The 18,897-nt window shown below is 50.0% G+C and overlaps 2 protein-coding genes and 1 long non-coding RNA gene across 3 annotated transcripts; 2 read left to right on the plus strand and 1 right to left on the minus strand.

Moving 5' to 3' along the window:
- The first annotated feature begins 989 nt into the window (after positions 1 to 989).
- On the plus strand, positions 990 to 6,105 carry LOC146049696 (cocaine- and amphetamine-regulated transcript protein-like). The gene is made up of 3 exons (XM_083166279.1): positions 990 to 1,198; positions 5,179 to 5,259; positions 5,484 to 6,105. The coding sequence occupies exons 1-3, from the start codon at positions 1,037 to 1,039 to the stop codon at positions 5,589 to 5,591; spliced, it is 351 nt and encodes a 116-aa protein (XP_083022405.1). The 5' UTR covers positions 990 to 1,036; the 3' UTR covers positions 5,592 to 6,105.
- A 4,308-nt stretch (positions 6,106 to 10,413) lies between these two features.
- LOC146049754 (uncharacterized) lies at positions 10,414 to 11,654 on the minus strand. The gene is made up of 3 exons (XR_014466196.1): positions 11,357 to 11,654; positions 11,105 to 11,266; positions 10,414 to 10,838 (listed from the first exon to the last, which is right to left on the minus strand). It is a non-coding gene; the product is annotated as an uncharacterized LOC146049754 (long non-coding RNA).
- LOC146049753 (cocaine- and amphetamine-regulated transcript protein-like) lies at positions 10,757 to 17,163 on the plus strand. The gene is made up of 3 exons (XM_083166364.1): positions 10,757 to 11,224; positions 11,792 to 11,875; positions 16,377 to 17,163. Exons 1-3 carry the CDS (start codon positions 11,087 to 11,089, stop codon positions 16,482 to 16,484), a joined length of 330 nt encoding a protein of 109 aa, XP_083022490.1. The 5' UTR covers positions 10,757 to 11,086; the 3' UTR covers positions 16,485 to 17,163.
- Positions 17,164 to 18,897: the final 1,734 nt, after the last annotated feature.

Here is an 18,897-nt window from a genome sequence, read left to right on the forward strand (position 1 = left end):
TCCCCACAGGCCGAGCCAGGCAGGAAGTGGAGAGGACTCCACATACACACACCTGTGTCCACAGACTGCAATAACACCGTGTAGGAACAGGTCCAGTGGACTTTACACTTTCCGCATGTTTTCATCTTGTAAATATCACACCGGATACCACCCATGTTCCTTCCCGCTCCCAGGACTGGGCATGAGCAGTATATTAACCCTGAGAACCCAGGTTGTGTATACACATACAGGGGCTAATGTACAGGAGAGTTGGCCAATAATGCACCAGGGCAGACTATGTAGCACTGTAACCTGAATTGTTATGCGCTAGGGGGGGTATGGCCAGGCGGGTGTGGTATAGGGTTCCGACAGTCGTGATCCCGGCAGTCATTAGCCCGACGTAGGGATCCTGACTGCCCGCAGTCAGACAGCATGGTGAGCACAACAAAGCCCCTTGCAGGCTCACTGCGCTCGCCACCTATTCTATTCTCCCTCAGAGGGTCGTGGACCCCCACGAGGGAGAAGAGCGAGTGGCCGTCGGTCACCTGTCTGACGGTGTTTTGACAGTCGGGATCCCGAAGTTGGGTAACTGACTGTCGGGACCGTGTCCGGGACCCTGGCCAGGCCTGGCCTAACACCAGAACCCATGCTTGTATTTGTTCCCTCTGCAGTCTCTCTTCTCCCCTCAGTTCTCACGCTCACAGACGCCTGGTTACCAATCACAGCAGTCTGCAGCTACAATTGTCCTTATTATTTATTGGGCATATTAATCCAAGTGCTGGTGCGTCTGTCCAATCTCATGTGTGTATGGCCAGGATTACCCCTGGAGACTTGCGGGAGAAAACCCTTCTAAAAATACCGGTATAATTATTATTTCATACGACGCCTGATCCAGAGAAAAGATGATCATGTGGGGGGGGGGGGGCCGGCAGGTGGGATCAGTGGTGCATGGGGGAGGGAGGAGGCCGGCAGGTGGGATCAGAGACCACCCCTCAGAGATATAAGCGAGGAGCCTGGAAAAGGGAACCATTGAGAATACTAGCTGAGATCCTGGACCATGGAGAAAGTGAGGAGATGCAGCCCAGTCACCCAGCCGCCCCCCAGGCACTCCGCTCTCCTGCTGCTTCTCTGCCTGTCTACACTCATCCTTCCGGGGAAGAGTGAGGACTCCAGACTGTCACTGTCTCAGGAGGATATCCCCCTGCAGTCCAACAGCCTGGTGAGTAGCCGACAATACCGAGGTATTGTGCAATAACCTGCAGATTGTTACATTACTGACCTGCAGAACATCGCTCTGTCCCATCTACCCCCTGACGGGTACATAGTGATATATCCTGCAGATTATTACATTACTGACCTCCCTAGTGATCTGCAGAACATCACTCTGTCCCATCTACCCCCTGACAGGTACATAGTGATATATCCTGCAGATTATTACATTACTGACCTCCCTAGTGATCTGCAGAACATCGCTCTGTCCCATCTACCCCCTGACAGGTACATAGTGATATATCCTGCAGATTATTACATTACTGACCTCTCTAGTGATCTGCAGAACATCGCTCTGTCCCATCTACCCCCTGACGGGTACATAGTGATATATCCTGCAGATTATTACATTACTGACCTCCCTAGTGATCTGCAGAACATCACTCTGTCCCATCTACCCCCTGACAGGTACATAGTGATATATCCTGCAGATTATTACATTACTGACCTCCCTAGTGATCTGCAGAACATCGCTCTGTCCCATCTACCCCCTGACAGGTACATAGTGATATATCCTGCAGATTATTACATTACTGACCTCTCTAGTGATCTGCAGAACATCGCTCTGTCCCATCTACCCCCTGACGGGTACATAGTGATATATCCTGCAGATTATTACATTACTGACCTACCTAGTGATCTGCAGAACATCGCTCTGTCCCATCTCCCCCCTGACGGGTACATAGTGATATAGCCTGCAGATTGTTACATTACTGACCTGCAGAACATCGCTCTGTCCCATCTAACCCCTGACGGGTACATAGTGATATAGCCTGCAGATTATTACATTACTGACCTCCCTAGTGACCTGCAGAACATCGCTCTGTCCCATCTACCCCCTGACAGGTACATACTGATATAGCCTGCAGATTGTTACATTACTGACCTGCAGAACATCGCTCTGTCCCATCTACCCCCTGACGGGTACATAGTGATATATCCTGCAGATTATTACATTACTGACCTCTCTAGTGACCTGCAGGACATCGCTCTGTCCCATCTACCCCCTGACAGGTACATAGTGATATATCCTGCAGACTATTACATTACTGACCTCTCTAGTGACCTGCAGGACATCGCTCTGTCCCATCTACCCCCTGACAGGTACATAGTGATATATCCTGCAGACTATTACATTACTGACCTCTCTAGTGACCTGCAGAACATCGCTCTGTCCCATCTACCCCCCTGACAGGTACATACTGATATATCCTGCAGATTATTACATTACTGACCTGCAGAACATCGCTCTGTCCCATCTACCCCCTGACGGGTACATAGTGATATATCCTGCAGATTATTACATTACTGACCTCCCTAGTGACCTGCAGAACATCGCTCTGTCCCATCTCCCCCCTGACAGGTGCATACTGATATAGCCTGCAGATTGTTACATTACTGACTTGCAGAACATCGCTCTGTCCCATCTACCCCCTGACAGGTACATAGTGACATATCCTGCAGATTGTTACATTACTGACCTCTCTAGTGACCTGCAGAACATCACTCTGTCCCACCTACCCCCTGACAGGTACGTAGTGATATATCCTGCAGATTATTACATTACTGACCTACCTAGTGATCTGCAGAACATCGCTCTGTCCCATCTACCCCCTGACGGGTACATAGTGATATATCCTGCAGATTATTACATTACTGACCTGTCTAGTGAACCTGCAGAACATCGCTCTGTCCCATCTACCCCCTGACAGGTACATAGTGATATATCCTGCAGATTATTACATTACTGACCTCTCTAGTGACCTGCAGAACATCGCTCTGTCCCATCTACCCCCTGACAGGTACATAGTGATATATCCTGCAGATTATTACATTACTGACCTCCCTAGTGACCTGCAGAACATCGCTCTGTCCCATCTACCCCCTGACAGGTACATAGTGATATATCCTGCAGATTATTACATTACTGACCTGCAGAACATCGCTCTGTCCCATCTACTCCCTGACGGGTACATAGTGATATATCCTGCAGATTATTACATTACTGACCTCCCTAGTGACCTGCAGAACATCGCTCTGTCCCATCTACCCCCTGACAGATACATAGTGATATATCCTGCAGATTATTACATTACTGACCTGCAGAACATCGCTCTGTCCCATCTACCCCCTGACAGGTACATAGTGATATATCCTGCAGATTATTACATTACTGACCTCTCTAGTGATCTGCAGAACATCGCTCTGTCCCATCTACCCCCTGACAGGTACATAGTGATATATCCTGCAGATTATTACATTTCTGACTAGTGACCTGCAGAACATCGCTCTGTCCCATCTACCCCTTGACAGGTGCATAGTGATATATCCTGCAGATTATTACATTACTGACCTCCCTAGTGATCTGCAGAACATCGCTCTGTCCCATCTACCCCCTGACAGGTACATAGTGATATATCCTGCAGATTATTACATTACTGACCTCTCTAGTGACCTGCAGAACATCGCTCTGTCCCATCTACCCCCTGACAGGTACATAGTGATATATCCTGCAGATTATTACATTACTGACCTCTCTAGTGATCTGCAGAACATCGCTCTGTCCCATCTACCCGCTGACAGGTACATAGTGATATATCCTGCAGATTATTACATTACTGACCTCTAGTGATCTGCAGAACATCGCTCTGTCCCATCTACCCCCTGACAGGTACATAGTGATATATCCTGCAGATTATTACATTACTGACCTCCCTAGTGATCTGCAGAACATCGCTCTGTCCCATCTACCCCCTGACAGGTACATAGTGATATATCCTGCAGATTATTACATTACTGACCTCTCTAGTGACCTGCAGAACATCGCTCTGTCCCATCTACCCCCTGACAGGTACATAGTGATATATCCTGCAGATTATTACATTACTGACCTCCCTAGTGATCTGCAGAACATCGCTCTGTCCCATCTACCCCCTGACAGGTACATAGTGATATATCCTGCAGATTATTACATTACTGACCTCTCTAGTGACCTGCAGAACATCGCTCTGTCCCATCTACCCCCTGACAGGTACATAGTGATATATCCTGCAGATTATTACATTACTGACCTCCCTAGTGATCTGCAGAACATCGCTCTGTCCCATCTACCCCCTGACAGGTACATAGTGATATATCCTGCAGATTATTACATACTGACCTCTCTAGTGACCTGCAGAACATCGCTCTGTCCCATCTACCCCCTGACAGGTAGACAGTGATATATCCTGCAGATTATTACATTACTGACCTGAGACCTCCCTAGTGATCTGCAGAACATCGCTCTGTCCCATCTACCCCCTGACAGGTACATTGTGATATACCCTGCAGATTATTACATTACTGACCTCACGGTTAGAAGAATACATTCTTCTGAATAGTATTTTAGTGTTTTCTATGCTAGTACACGACTCTCACTGACGTACCAGACTGTTCCAATGTAGGATCTATGATCAGTCAGTATTACTTTTCCAGCTCAGTCTGGTACCATTTACACAGCTAGGTGGCGCTCTGTATTCACCAAATATATTATATTGTGATCTATTATTATCCTTTATTTATATGGTGCAACAAGGGGTTCCGTAGCGCCCAATTACAAAGTACATATACGAGTAAGCACAACAGTGACTGACAGCTGAATAAAATAGAGGACAAGTACAGGGCACATAACCATAGCTGCATCAGCAGCCGCTGACATAAGTATCAGCGTGCCACGCCAACACAGGATTTGGTGCAACCAAGGGTGGTTAAGCACATGACGGAGGAGGCCCTGCCTATAAGGGCTAGCATTCCTGAAATTTTCAAATAACCATTAAAATACTTGCAGCCAATCAAGTTAGCTTTCATCTGAGCACAAGTTAGTCAATGCTGATTTCTGATTGGTAATTTTAGTAACTAACCCTATGTGCTGTAACTGGTGTCTTGTTTCAGGCCATGGCGCTCGGAGAGATGCTGCAATACAACCAGGACAAAGGCATCAGCCTGGAGAAGAAAGCCAGCCAAGTGCCCAGGGTGAGGAGCTGAGGATCCCATTATAGGGGGGGTGGGGGTGGCACTGTTTGGGCAGCTATAATAATGCCTAGGGCTGGCTCTGTGTTAGAGGTGCACCGGGTGTATGGACAGAGAGTACTTTGGGTGACAGCGGAAGATTTGCAGTGATTTCTGGGAATGGAGTATAAATAGTAGGATTCCCCTTGCCCAAAGAGCTGACTATCATTATTTCTCTGTCTGCACAGTGTGACGTGGGAGAGCGTTGTGCCATGAAGCATGGGCCGCGGATTGGGAAGCTGTGCGACTGCCTGCGAGGATCCTCCTGCAATTCCTTTATGCTGCGCTGCTACTAGGGGGCACCACATCTCATATGTGACTGGTACCCTGTGCTGTGTGCCATGTGCCCTCACCCTCTGATGGATGTAATACCAACTGTGTATCCTCGTATCCAGCCCTCCTACCCCAGCGGGGAGTCACAATGACCCTCCTCTACCTATTAACCCCATTCTCAGCATCACTGCCCAAAATAAAATAATATCCTGGCTCTTCCCGCTCTTGTAACTCCCCCAAATAATCTGCCTATGTTGTGTTTGGGACCCCTGTCACAGACCCCCTATGATCAGTCTCATGTGACATGCAGTGAGTAACAGTCCAGTCCTTGTGACTACTGAAACAGGAAGCCAGCGATTTCCAGGTGTAAAAACTGTCTCTGTGCTGCCAGCGGGGGGCAGCAGAACCCGGTATGGGGTAAATATTCTCCTGATGTCATTTTACACCCAATACACCCTCCTCCCTTGTCTACATGTCTTCAATGTGTTTTATATTATACTTTGTATGATACGAATAAATATACAAATTACACAAGTATCCTAATTCTTTCTGTGTGATCATTGCGGTTGTGTTTAATAAGAGACAAGTTACGTCAAACCTCTAATACCCACTGCAGACAACACCGGGGGCAGGGGCGGGCAGATGTGCGCTGGAACATAACGTACACTGGTTATGTCATTCATCCATTCTTCATGTCTCAGCTTCTGTCATTTATCTAGCATTGGGTGATTTGGGTCATGTCTCCACTTCTTCACCCTCCGAGGCTCGCTACGTCTCCCCGTGTGGCTGGTGGCTCTACCAAGTCAGTGGCTTCCCATTGGCTTATGAATGGTATAGGGGGGTCAGGATTGGCCCTCTGGATACAGCCTCAGGAACAAGACGCTGGGCAATTGTTAACATGCCTTCTCGCAGACTTCCATAGGCCAGTATGTGTATGCTGATTGGCTGACCATAGATGATGGTCTAATGCACATGTGGGATATAGTTTTACCATCGATATATGAGCACTGATGGTGAACATTGGCTGGCGTCTATCCTCCCCACGTATTGCCATTAGTAGCCTGCACCTATGAGGCTGTGTGATGTGCACATGATAATGGTTACTATAAAGGGTATATACAAACACAGACAATCATAAATGACTACTAAGGCCTATTATTATTGAGGCCTATGTCTCCTGGGCTGGGGTACATGGAGCTAATGACAAACATTCTCAGAACAGAAGGCTCCGGTAATAGACTGAGGAGATGCCATTGTTTGTAGACACTGGGCACGTTCTGTTCTATACTATATGCAAACAGACGTAATATGGAAAGTAAATATAAGAGAGCAGCTGGAAGCTGTGTGCGGATGGGACGTCATAGTGACCAGGTATTACCGTACAGGAAGGCGTTGTCACAGTGTGGAGCCCCAGAGGTAGCTCCAGGCTATCTGCATCCCATAGGAGCCAGCTCTGTGGGGGCCCCAGTGTTTTATCTGCCACTATGCATGTCTGTGAGCACCCCCAGCCTGCGGTGTGCACAGTGGTCTCCATGCCAAGGCAGGATGCCAGTCTAGATCCTCCATCCACCATCAGGACCAGGCACAAGTAGCTGGTCACTGGGTGTAATCTCCTTACATAACATCTGATTATCCGAGGACGCTGAGGCCGGTGGCAGCCAATTAGCCCCTTACATAACCGTCACCTTGTTCTGCGCCCCACAGCGATGTGACAGAGCATGATGGGATCAGGGAAAGCGTAGCGGTGGCGTCAGCCGCACTCTTGTACTGATTGGGAAATGTCATGTCACTGATAGGTGACTGTGCAGCCCATATAAATATCATTATACGTGCAGTTGACTAATAAAAGTGCTGAAGCTCCAGGTTCATAGTCAGAAATGTACATTAAACATTCTTTATAAATGAGTTTTACATAGTACATAAGTGCTGTACCCAATGGAGAACCTGAGGTTACCTCTGATTCATCATAAAAGGCACTAGACCAGCCAAAGCTAACATTTTATTGGTTGCTAGGGGTTACAGCACATGTATGCTATGTGTAAATATTCAGGGCCAGTAACAGCGGACACTCTGACACTAATGAGAATGTATCTGAGCCTCTGGGAGTTATCTGTCCGCAGGCTGAGCTGGAATTAGATTATTCGGTTATTATCCTGAAGAGATGAATGATGGTGAGAAAGGGCTGCACGGCGGAGATGAGATCCCCGGGACAGAGATGAGATCCCCGGGACGGAGATAAGACTATGAGGCAGAAATGTGAGACGCATCCTCTAGTGTAATATCTGATGAGATCCCCGGGACGGAGATAAGACTATGAGCGAGAGGCATCCTATAGTGTAATATCTGATGAGATAGACATAATCAGCCAGGTCCCTGTTCCCATCTCACTCAGCGGCCCTTCTGGTCATATACATCATCGTTACAGGGACGAGAGGGGACACATTACCCGCTGGATGCTATAAAGTATCGCTTACACCAGGGGTCCTCAAACTTTGTAAACAGGGGGCCAGTTCACTGTCCCTCAGACTGTTGGAGGGCCGGACTATAGTAAAAACAGAAACTATGAACAAATCCCTATGCACGCTGCATATATCTTATTTTAAAGTGAAGAAACAAAATGGGAACAAATACAATTTTTAAAATGAAGTAAAGTTAAATCCCCCCCCCCGTTTAATGACGGGACCCCACAGGCTGCTTCCCCCCTGTATAATAACAGGACCCCCACAGGCTGCTCCCCCCTGTATAATAACAGGACCCCCACAGGCTGCTCCCCCCTGTATAATAACAGGACCCCCCAGTGGTGCAAGTAGAATTTTTTTCTTGGTGGTACTGATAGCCTCCACCAACAATGGGCGTGGCCATGTGTCATGAGGGGGCGTGGTCACACAAGCTAGAGGAGTGACTAAATGACAATAATGGCGTGGCATCAGGGGACAAGGAATGGGAAATAGGGATGGCTGGGGGTGGGTTTGCTCTTGCTTGGGGGAGAGCCAGGCAGCTTGTGCTTACAATTGTGGAGCCTGCTCTTCATGCTGTCGGCACCGCTGATGCCTGTCAGTGTGACAGGCTAAATCAGCAGTAGCCGGTAGCTGCATACAGCACCAATCATAAAGCTGGGTGGCCGGGCTGCGGATGCATTATATTTAGGCTTAAAATAAAAATAGAATTGACAGTGGGTCCGGGGGTAAGTGGTACTGCGTACCTGCAACATATTTCTTACAGGTACTCCGTACCACGCCGTACCCCCTTACTTGCAACACTGGGACCCCCACAGGCTGCTCCCCCCTGTATAATAACAGGACCCCCACAGGCTGCTCCCCCCTGTATAATAACAGGACCCCCACAGGCTGCTCCCCCCTGTATAATAACAGGACCCCCACAGGCTGCTCCCCCTGTATAATAACAGGACCCCCACAGGCTGCTCCCCCTGTATAATAACAGGACCCCCACAGGCTGCTCCCCCTGTATAATAACAGGACCCCCACAGGCTGCTCCCCCTGTATAATAACAGGACCCCCACAGGCTGCTCCCCCTGTATAATACCAGGACCCCCACAGGCTGCTCCCCCTGTATAATAACAGGACCCCCACAGGCTGCTCTCCCCTGTATAATACCAGGACCCCCACAGGCTGCTCCCCCCTGTATAATAACAGGACCCCCACAGGCTGCTCTCCCCTGTATAATAACAGGACCCCCACAGGCTGCTCTCCCCTGTATAATAACAGGACACCACAGGCTGCTACCCCTGTATAATAACAGGACACCACAGGCTGCTCTCCCTGTATAACAGGACACCACAGGCTGCTACCCCTGTACAATAATAATGCCATGACACCACAGGCTGCTCCCCCTGCATAATAACAGGAGGACACAACAGGCTGCTCTCCCTGTATAACAGGACACCACAGGCTGCTACCCCTGTACAATAATAATGCCATGACACCACAGGCTGCTTCCCCTGTATAATAACAGGAGGACACAACAGGCTGCTCCCCCTTTAACACATTTACAGAAGGACACCGCAGGAAACAGCAGAATTCTTTATTTTATTTGTGAGTTTGATCCTCACCTGCTGCTGCTGCGGCTCCCAGCTTGCTTGATGCTTCATGCGGCAGCGGCCCCCGACTCCCCGTCCACCCCTCCAACAGCCTGCTGCTCCTACTTGCTTCACAGACGCATGGGCGGGCGGCGTCATCGTCATGACGTCCACACATCCTCAGCGGGCCGTAGTTTGAGGACCCCTGTTCTAGATGGTAAAGTACAATGTATTGGTCACCAGTCATTAGGTAAACAGGTACACAAGATCCTCACAACAAAGGTAAACTGGTTTTGGGGGGTTTTCATGTGTTGCCCACATGTTCTTGGTATGATCCATGTGGACAACTAATAGCAGCTTTGCCTGAAGCGTGACGAGGGTACATGTTTGTTCTCATGGGTATCCAGACTTTAAGTCGACAGTTATTGGTCAATGGTCAAAAGATTGACATGATTTTTTCCCGTTTTCATACTTTACCATCCACGTGGGCTACATGCGGCATCGGTAGATCGTGCGGCACACGTGATAGAGCGAAGTCAGCTTTGCAGTATACTAATTGGGGGTCATTGTACTACTAAATTTGACACCCCAACAAAACTAATTGATGAATGTCAACTTTTACGTCACGTCAACCTTTTTGTTTCCAATGCTGACCTTGTGCATGTTGACCTACACACCTTTAACCTAATGAGACATGCCTGTTTTGATGGTGGTCACGGTCCTGTTGACGACATTAACCACTGATGATCTTTCGTCTGACAATATAACGTTGACTATGGACTGTCATCCTATACATTACCCATCTATAACATCCTACCTGTAATCTACAGCACCCATATGTCCTGGTGTGGGTGACAGCAGCGAGCGAGGGGCGAGCTTGGGGGTGGGAAGCGGGCAGCCTCACTCCAATGTAAATCCTCCATGCCCACGTCCTTACAGAATAATACAGCCTTCCCTGCCTGCTCTATCACTTAGGGGCCTCGGCTCTGTGGGGCCACATTGCCAGCTCCAGGTCACCGCCCAGTGCGGGTTCAATGTACTTCTCCCTGCATGTGTCTGGGATCACTGCTGAGACTCTGAGTGGATCCAGTGGGGCGCAGTGCAGATTACACACAGAAACAATACATTTCAGAACCACATCCGTCAACTCGGGACCGGTTGTGGCCCCCTGGAAGTCACTATTCCCCGGTAGCCGTCCCCTTCCCTAGGTCAGCGCCATCATGTCTTGTTGGGCCTAATTTGGAGAGAAACGTGTAAATAATGGCTTTGAATGCACAGAAGATACTGCAGGTGTTTATATGTCCCCAGCCCCTCTCCCTCCGCATCACAGGCACTGATAATGGAGATTTACTGAGATCAAGCAAAGACGTCAAACGTCCACGTGTGGCGAGGAATCAGCACATCAGAGCTTACTCCTAATCTCAGCAGTAAGAGGACGAGTCAGTGACACTCTGCCACTTGCAGCATCCAGCGGAACCTGCCATGGTGTATGCCCTGTACCTGCCATCCGCCTCCGTCTGCCTTATCGCCTCCCTGCTCGCAGCCCTGGCACTTGGGGAAGCAGACTCGCGGGAATTAGGCTACGCCACCGGGAATCAGAGAGTTGCTGAGAAGGAGCTGGTAAGCGGTCTCTGAAGACACACAGGGGGGCGGTACTAAGTCCTGGAGAGAGATAAAGTAAAAACCAGCTAGTGTTATTTTCCAAACACTGCCTGCAACATGGCAGTCAGGGGCTGGTCGGATAGCACTTACATATGATATGTATTCGGAAGGGTTTGGAACATTGCATCGTGCGAGTACTTAACTTAGGGGCTGCAATACCCTGAAATACTTTGTGCTGCTGTGACCAATGCTACTGTTTTCCTGACGGCAGGTTGGTCTATCCCCACCCACTTCACAATGGTAGAGAAGGGATACATAGATCAGGGAAGAAACAGCGCTATGGAATATGCTGACATTATAGAAGTATAGATATGTGCAGATGGAAGGGCGACATGTATGTGGCGTTACCATGTAGTGCCACCAACAGTGTAAAGGTAGAAGATTGGTCCCCATAGCAACCAATGAGATGACTGTTTCTGTATTGGTTGCTATGGGCACCAGCAGGTGAAGCTGGAGTGTTGGAACGGAGGGTAAAGGTGATTCCAGTGTCTGGTGTCTGACCATGTGATATCTCTGCTCCCGCAGCTGCTGGAACTACAGGATGTCCTGGAGAAACTCCAGTCCAAGAGAAGCTCCATGTGGGAGACCAAGTATAACCGGATGCCCAAGGTGAGTGCTGGGAGTGAGTGTGGCACAGGGGTCTGAGGGCGCGACAAGCCAACATTGGAGGAGGGGGGGGGGGGTTCACCCTCCACTCTGTCCTCTCCCTGTGGTCTCACCGTCTGACACCTATCCTGAACCATCATCCATCCACCTGCCTATCCCCACCTGACTTACATGCAGGCACCAGGCTGATCTTCCTCTATTGCCCCGAGTGCACACTAGCACTGCAGGTGTTAGTCATGTCCAGGCTGCAGCACAGGTGCTTACATCCACATAACTGCAGTATACGTCACCTGTGCTCAGGCCTAGCTATCACCAGCACCGGCGCTGTGCCCTGAGGTTGGGGATGCCTGTCCTATTGTCTCCCCACACAAGAACCATAGAATAGGATGGTAGATAGGAAGCACTTGGCCCATCTAGGCTGCCCTGAACACTTGTATACGCACACTCTATATTCTGGACTGTTGGGGGAACCCGCACCAGCATGGGGAGAGTAAACCATGATGGGAATCTAACCCATGACCCCATGCTGTGGGTTAGTAATAGTAACCATTACAGCATCCGTACAGCCCACACCTAACAGGACCTTCTCCCTCCTAATACTCCACTCCCCGTTAGACCTGGGTCTGACCTGCACCTTCTCCGTCAGCCCCCTCTCTCCTATGCTACTCGCCTACAGGACCTTCTCCCTCCTAATACTCCACTCCCCGTTAGACCTGGGTCTGACCTGCACCTTCTCCGTCAGCCCCCTCTCTCCTATGCTACTCGCCTACAGGACCTTCTCCCTCCTAATACTCCACTCCCCGTTAGACCTGGGTCTGACCTGCACCTTCTCCGTCAGCCCCCTCTCTCCTATGCTACTCGCCTACAGGACCTTCTCCCTCCTAATACTCCACTCCCCGTTAGACCTGGGTCTGACCTGCACCTTCTCCGTCAGCCCCCTCTCTCCTATGCTACTCGCCTACAGGACCTTCTCCCTCCTAATACTCCACTCCCCGTTAGACCTGGGTCTGACCTGCACCTTCTCCGTCAGCCCCCTCTCTCCTATGCTACTCGCCTACAGGACCTTCTCCCTCCTAATACTCCACTCCCCGTTAGACCTGGGTCTGACCTGCACCTTCTCCGTCAGCCCCCTCTCTCCTATGCTACTCGCCTACAGGACCTTCTCCCTCCTAATACTCCACTCCCCGTTAGACCTGGGTCTGACCTGCACCTTCTGTCAGTCCCCTCTCTCCTATGCTACTCGCCTACAAGACCTTCTCCCTCCTAATACTCCAGCCCCGTTAGACCTGGGTCTGACCTGCACCTTCTGTCAGTCCCCTCTCTCCTATGCTACTCGCCTACAGGACCTTCTCCCTCCTAATACTCCACTCCCCGTTAGACCTGGGTCTGACCTGCACCTTCTGTCAGTCCCCTACCTCCTATGCTACTCGCCTACAGGACCTTCTCCCTCCTAATACTCCACTCCCCGTTAGACCTGGGTCTGACCTGCACCTTCTCCGTCAGCCCCCTCTCTCCTATGCTACTCGCCTACAGGACCTTCTCCCTCCTAATACTCCACTCTCCGTTAGACCTGAGTCTGACCTGCACCTTCTCCGTCAGCCCCCTCTCTCCTATGCTACTCGCCTACAGGACCTTCTCCCTCCTAATACTCCACTCCCCGTTAGACCTGAGTCTGACCTGCACCTTCTCCGTCAGCCCCCTCTCTCCTATGCTACTCGCCTACAGGACCTTCTCCCTCCTAATACTCCACTCCCCGTTAGACCTGGGTCTGACCTGCACCTTCTCCGTCAGCCCCCTCTCTCCTATGCTACTCGCCTACAGGACCTTCTCCCTCCTAATACTCCACTCCCCGTTAGACCTGAGTCTGACCTGCACCTTCTCCGTAAGCCCCCTCTCTCCTATGCTACTCACCTACAGGACCTTCTCCCTCCTAATACTCCACTCCCCGTTAGACCTGGGTCTGACCTGCACCTTCTCCGTCAGCCCCCTCTCTCCTATGCTACTCGCCTACAGGACCTTCTCCCTCCTAATACTCCACTCCCCATTAGACCTGGGTCTGACCTGCACCTTCTCCGTCAGCCCCCTCTCTCCTATGCTACTCGCCTACAGGACCTTCTCCCTCCTAATACTCCACTCCCCGTTAGACCTGGGTCTGACCTGCACCTTCTCCGTCAGCCCCCTCTCTCCTATGCTACTCGCCTACAGGACCTTCTCCCTCCTAATACTCCACTCCCCGTTAGACCTGGGTCTGACCTGCACCTTCTCCGTCAGCCCCCTCTCTCCTATGCTACTCGCCTACAGGACCTTCTCCCTCCTAATACTCCACTCCCCGTTAGACCTGGGTCTGACCTGCACCTTCTCCGTCAGCCCCCTCTCTCCTATGCTACTCGCCTACAGGACCTTCTCCCTCCTAATACTCCACTCCCCGTTAGACCTGGGTCTGACCTGCACCTTCTCCGTCAGCCCCCTCTCTCCTATGCTACTCGCCTACAGGACCTTCTCCCTCCTAATACTCCACTCCCCGTTAGACCTGGGTCTGACCTGCACCTTCTCCGTCAGCCCCCTCTCTCCTATGCTACTCGCCTACAGGACCTTCTCCCTCCTAATACTCCACTCCCCGTTAGACCTGGGTCTGACCTGCACCTTCTCCGTCAGCCCCCTCTCTCCTATGCTACTCGCCTACAGGACCTTCTCCCTCCTAATACTCCACTCCCCGTTAGACCTGGGTCTGACCTGCACCTTCTGTCAGTCCCCTCTCTCCTATGCTACTCGCCTACAAGACCTTCTCCCTCCTAATACTCCACCCCCGTTAGACCTGGGTCTGACCTGCACCTTCTGTCAGTCCCCTCTCTCCTATGCTACTCGCCTACAGGACCTTCTCCCTCCTAATACTCCACTCCCCGTTAGACCTGGGTCTGACCTGCACCTTATGTCAGTCCCCTCTCTCCTATGCTACTCGCCTACAGGACCTTCTCCCTCCTAATACTCCACTCCCCGTTAGACCTGGGTCTGACCTGCACCTTCTCCGTCAGCCCCCTCTCTCCTATGCTACTCGCCTACAGGACCTTCTCCCTCCTAATACTCCACTCTCCGTTAGACCTGGGTCTGACCTGCACCTTCTCCGTCAGCCCCCTCTCTCCTATGCTACTCGCCTACAGGACCTTCTCCCTCCTAATACTCCACTCCCCGTTAGACCTGAGTCTGACCTGCACCTTCTCCGTCAGCCCCCTCTCTCCTATGCTACTCGCCTACAGGACCTTCTCCCTCCTAATACTCCACTCCCCGTTAGACCTGGGTCTGACCTGCACCTTCTCCGTCAGCCCTCTCTCTCCTATGCTACTCGCCTACAGGACCTTCTCCCTCCTAATACTCCACTCCCTGTTAGGCCTGGGTCTGACCTGCACCTTCTCCGTCAGCCCCCTCTCTCCTATGCTACTCGCCTACAGGACCTTCTCCCTCCTAATACTCCACTCCCCGTTAGACCTGGGTCTGACCTGCACCTTCTCCGTCAGCCCCCTCTCTCCTATGCTACTCGCCTACAGGACCTTCTCCCTCCTAATACTCCACTCCCCGTTAGACCTGAGTCTGACCTGCACCTTCTCCGTCAGCCCCCTCTCTCCTATGCTACTCACCTACAGGACCTTCTCCCTCCTAATACTCCACTCCCCGTTAGACCTGGGTCTGACCTGCACCTTCTCCGTCAGCCCCCTCTCTCCTATGCTACTCGCCTACAGGACCTTCTCCCTCCTAATACTCCACTCCCCGTTAGACCTGGGTCTGACCTGCACCTTCTCCGTCAGCCCTCTCTCTCCTATGCTACTCGCCTACAGGACCTTCTCCCTCCTAATACTCCACTCCCTGTTAGACCTGGGTCTGACCTGCACCTTCTCCGTCAGCCCCCTCTCTCCTATGCTACTCGCCTACAGGACCTTCTCCCTCCTAATACTCCACTCCCCGTTAGACCTGGGTCTGACCTGCACCTTCTCCGTCAGCCCTCTCTCTCCTATGCTACTCGCCTACAGGACCTTCTCCCTCCTAATACTCCACTCCCTGTTAGACCTGGGTCTGACCTGCACCTTCTCCGTCAGCCCTCTCTCTCCTATGCTACTCGCCTACAGGACCTTCTCCCTCCTAATACTCCACTCCCTGTTAGACCTGGGTCTGACCTGCACCTTCTCCGTCAGCCCTCTCTCTCTCCTATGCTACTCGCCTACAGGACCTTCTGCCTCCTAATACTCCACTCCCTGTTAGACCTGTGTCTGACCTGCACCTTCTCCGTCAGCCCTCTCTCTCCTATGCTACTCGCCAACAGGATCCTCCAACCTGGCCCAAACAGTCTCTCTGCAATACTTCAACGCATTAAACTGGGAGGCTGCAAACTGGCCTCTCGGTGTGACTGCTCCAGGGAGAGCAGGGCTGGACATGAGGGGAAAGTAACAGCTCTTTAATGATATACAGAGGTTTGCTTTTGCGGTCAGTAATAGTGTCTCTTTCTCTGTACTAGTGCATCATGGGAGATTCTTGCGCTATAAAGAGAGGACCTCACATAGGGAAGCTGTGCAACTGCCCGCCAAGAAGCAACTGCAACTACTTCTTCCTTAAATGCCTCTGAGATGCTGTCCGGGGTCCTGAGCAGCCCGGGAGTCACTTGGAGGACAAGGACTTGCAATTCTGCGTCTTAGGACAATTACCAACTTCTTCAGACCCTCGGGTCCTGTGCATCTGTCCATGAAGCGTGAGTTTTCCGTGAGCCTCCACCTGTACAGCAAATCAAGGGCTCAGGGACGGGAGAGACGTCAGACCAAATGCCAAATTATATGCAATGACCTGCAGGTTACCAAAGCCCCCTGGCCAGGGATTTACTGGACAAGGCTTCAGATTATCCTCCAGTTCTGCAAATAAACCTCTATAGAGGATTACATTTCAGGCCAGACCCGGTCTCCTATCATTCCCCAGCAGAGAACGGATGCTACCAGCTAATCGGGCGCAGATCTGGGTGATAGGAGCAAACAGAAAATACAATATGAAGGCTTTGTATATAAACCGTCATGTCTGTGGATCTGTCCTACCCCCGGGCCAAAGAGACACAATCACAGCAGCCCAGAGCTTTCTGATCTTTAAATTGAAAACATTGATAAGGCGGATATCATACAAAGAACAGAGGTCAGTACAGACGTCTATCGTCTACCTCACAAGCATCTTACGCCCATGACTTTACCGTGCGCATGTTTCGTACACCAATCAGACCAGAAAATGAAACTCATTCTCTTTACATTACTCCTGTTACCAGAGCAAAGTACATTATATATATATATATATATATATATATATATATATATATATATATATATATATATCATACAAAAACCTATGTTACATTGGATCTTCACCCAACAAAAGGCTTGATTGTCTTTCTTTTACTGTACAATCCTGGTAACATTATTGCACGCACTACTTTATCTCTCTGTGTTGCCCGACCATGTGTTTATATCATCAGGCTGAGAAAAGCTCTCAATCTCCAACTGCCTCAATGCAGAGAAGGGAGCTGCGCTGTGCCGTATGAGAGGCACTGAAGGTGGCAGAACATGTATCCCCCTCTCTGTACTGCAAGCGGCAGCCGGACGGATGCACCCCTGCTGCTTTGGCCCATAAATCTATTCCAGCGTATCAGAGACTTCACTCATTTATTTTGTATTAATAGTGTAGAAAAAGGGATGGGGTCAACCTCCACCAGCGCTAGAGAATAGAGAATTTACTTCCCTTGTTGTGTGATAACCTTCTCTTTGCGGGACACCGGTATCACAGCTGTTTCCTTCAGCTCACAATCATGTGTACATGTGGAGAGAATACATAATCCACATAGTGTATACCGGTTTTTTAATACATCACACAAAACATAAGTACACCAGCAAAAAACATCTATCACACAATAAAATCAATGTATGCACACAATGTAAATTCAAATGGTTAAAGTGGCAAGTGCAGAGTGGCAAGGTACATGAAGGAAATGACCAGATGTAGTGTGAACCGTATGTAATACAGTTCAGTAAGCGCATGCGTATAGTCACCAAGTGGCCCGGGCACAACCAGGACCAAGATGCTGCAGTAGGTATCAGTCCTCCAAGACCCGTCCAATCAGGGCAGGCGAGAGGATTGGACGGGTCTTGGAGGTTACATTGGGTTACATTGTGTGCATACATTGATTTTATTGTGTGATAGATGTTTTTTGCTGATGTACTTATGTTTTGTGTGATGTATTAAAAAACCGGTATACACTATGTGGATTATGTATTCTCTCCACATGTACACATGATTGTGAGCTGAAGGAAACAGCTGTGATACCGGTGTCCCGCAAAGAGGAGGTTATCACACAACAAGGGAAGTAAATTCTCTATTCTCTAGCGCTGGTGGAGGTTGACCCCATCCCTTTTTCTACACTATTGTCTTCTTTTTGGGTGCCAGAGAAACACCCTAGGGGTACAACCACCCTTGCAGCTGGTGCGCACCTTATATACTTATATACTCTTTTTCCTACTGTAACACTTATTTTGTATTAATACTTTTACAAGAGAGACAAACGGAACAGTCAGGTTACACGGGATGACGGCTTACGCAGAATAGGAGAGACGTGTGTGATTACCCCCCCCCCTCACATCGCAGCAGGGGTGTCATCTACTGTAAATGTACAGAAATACTCACTGTATATCTATATGATGATTCTTTATTTGCTGTGCAAGATTATATCATGTACTACACATGTATTTATTGCTACAATGTAGGCAAAAGTGTAAGACCATAATCCGCATGTCTGTGTTTGTTTAGAACAGGTATATAACCCCGCATTAGAGGCCTGGGTGGCTGCGGGCGGGTACTAGAACTACATGTACATAATACAATACGTCTAATATGTACTGTGCCTCTAATAAAAAGAGCCAGAACAGATGTCTATTTCAGTGTCGATACATCGCCTCATCAATGAGCCAGCCACATTAATCAATGTACGACCCCTGCTAGACATAACAAGT

This window comes from Crinia signifera, chromosome 12 (genome assembly GCF_055691185.1).
Source record: "Crinia signifera chromosome 12, ASM5569118v1, whole genome shotgun sequence".
Lineage (NCBI taxonomy): Eukaryota > Metazoa > Chordata > Amphibia > Anura > Myobatrachidae > Crinia > Crinia signifera.

Excerpts from the sequence above, each read along its gene's own strand:
- LOC146049753 (XM_083166364.1), top strand. The coding sequence starts at position 11,087 with ATGGTGTATGCCCTGTACCTGCCATCCGCCTCCGTCTGCCTTATCGCC. Across the intron at positions 11,225-11,791 it reads GAGTTGCTGAGAAGGAGCTG|CTGCTGGAACTACAGGATGT; the intron begins GTAAGCGGTCTC and ends CTGCTCCCGCAG. Across the intron at positions 11,876-16,376 it reads AGTATAACCGGATGCCCAAG|TGCATCATGGGAGATTCTTG; the intron begins GTGAGTGCTGGG and ends TCTCTGTACTAG.
- LOC146049696 (XM_083166279.1), top strand. The coding sequence starts at position 1,037 with ATGGAGAAAGTGAGGAGATGCAGCCCAGTCACCCAGCCGCCCCCCAGG. Across the intron at positions 1,199-5,178 it reads CCCTGCAGTCCAACAGCCTG|GCCATGGCGCTCGGAGAGAT; the intron begins GTGAGTAGCCGA and ends GTCTTGTTTCAG. Across the intron at positions 5,260-5,483 it reads AAGCCAGCCAAGTGCCCAGG|TGTGACGTGGGAGAGCGTTG; the intron begins GTGAGGAGCTGA and ends CTGTCTGCACAG.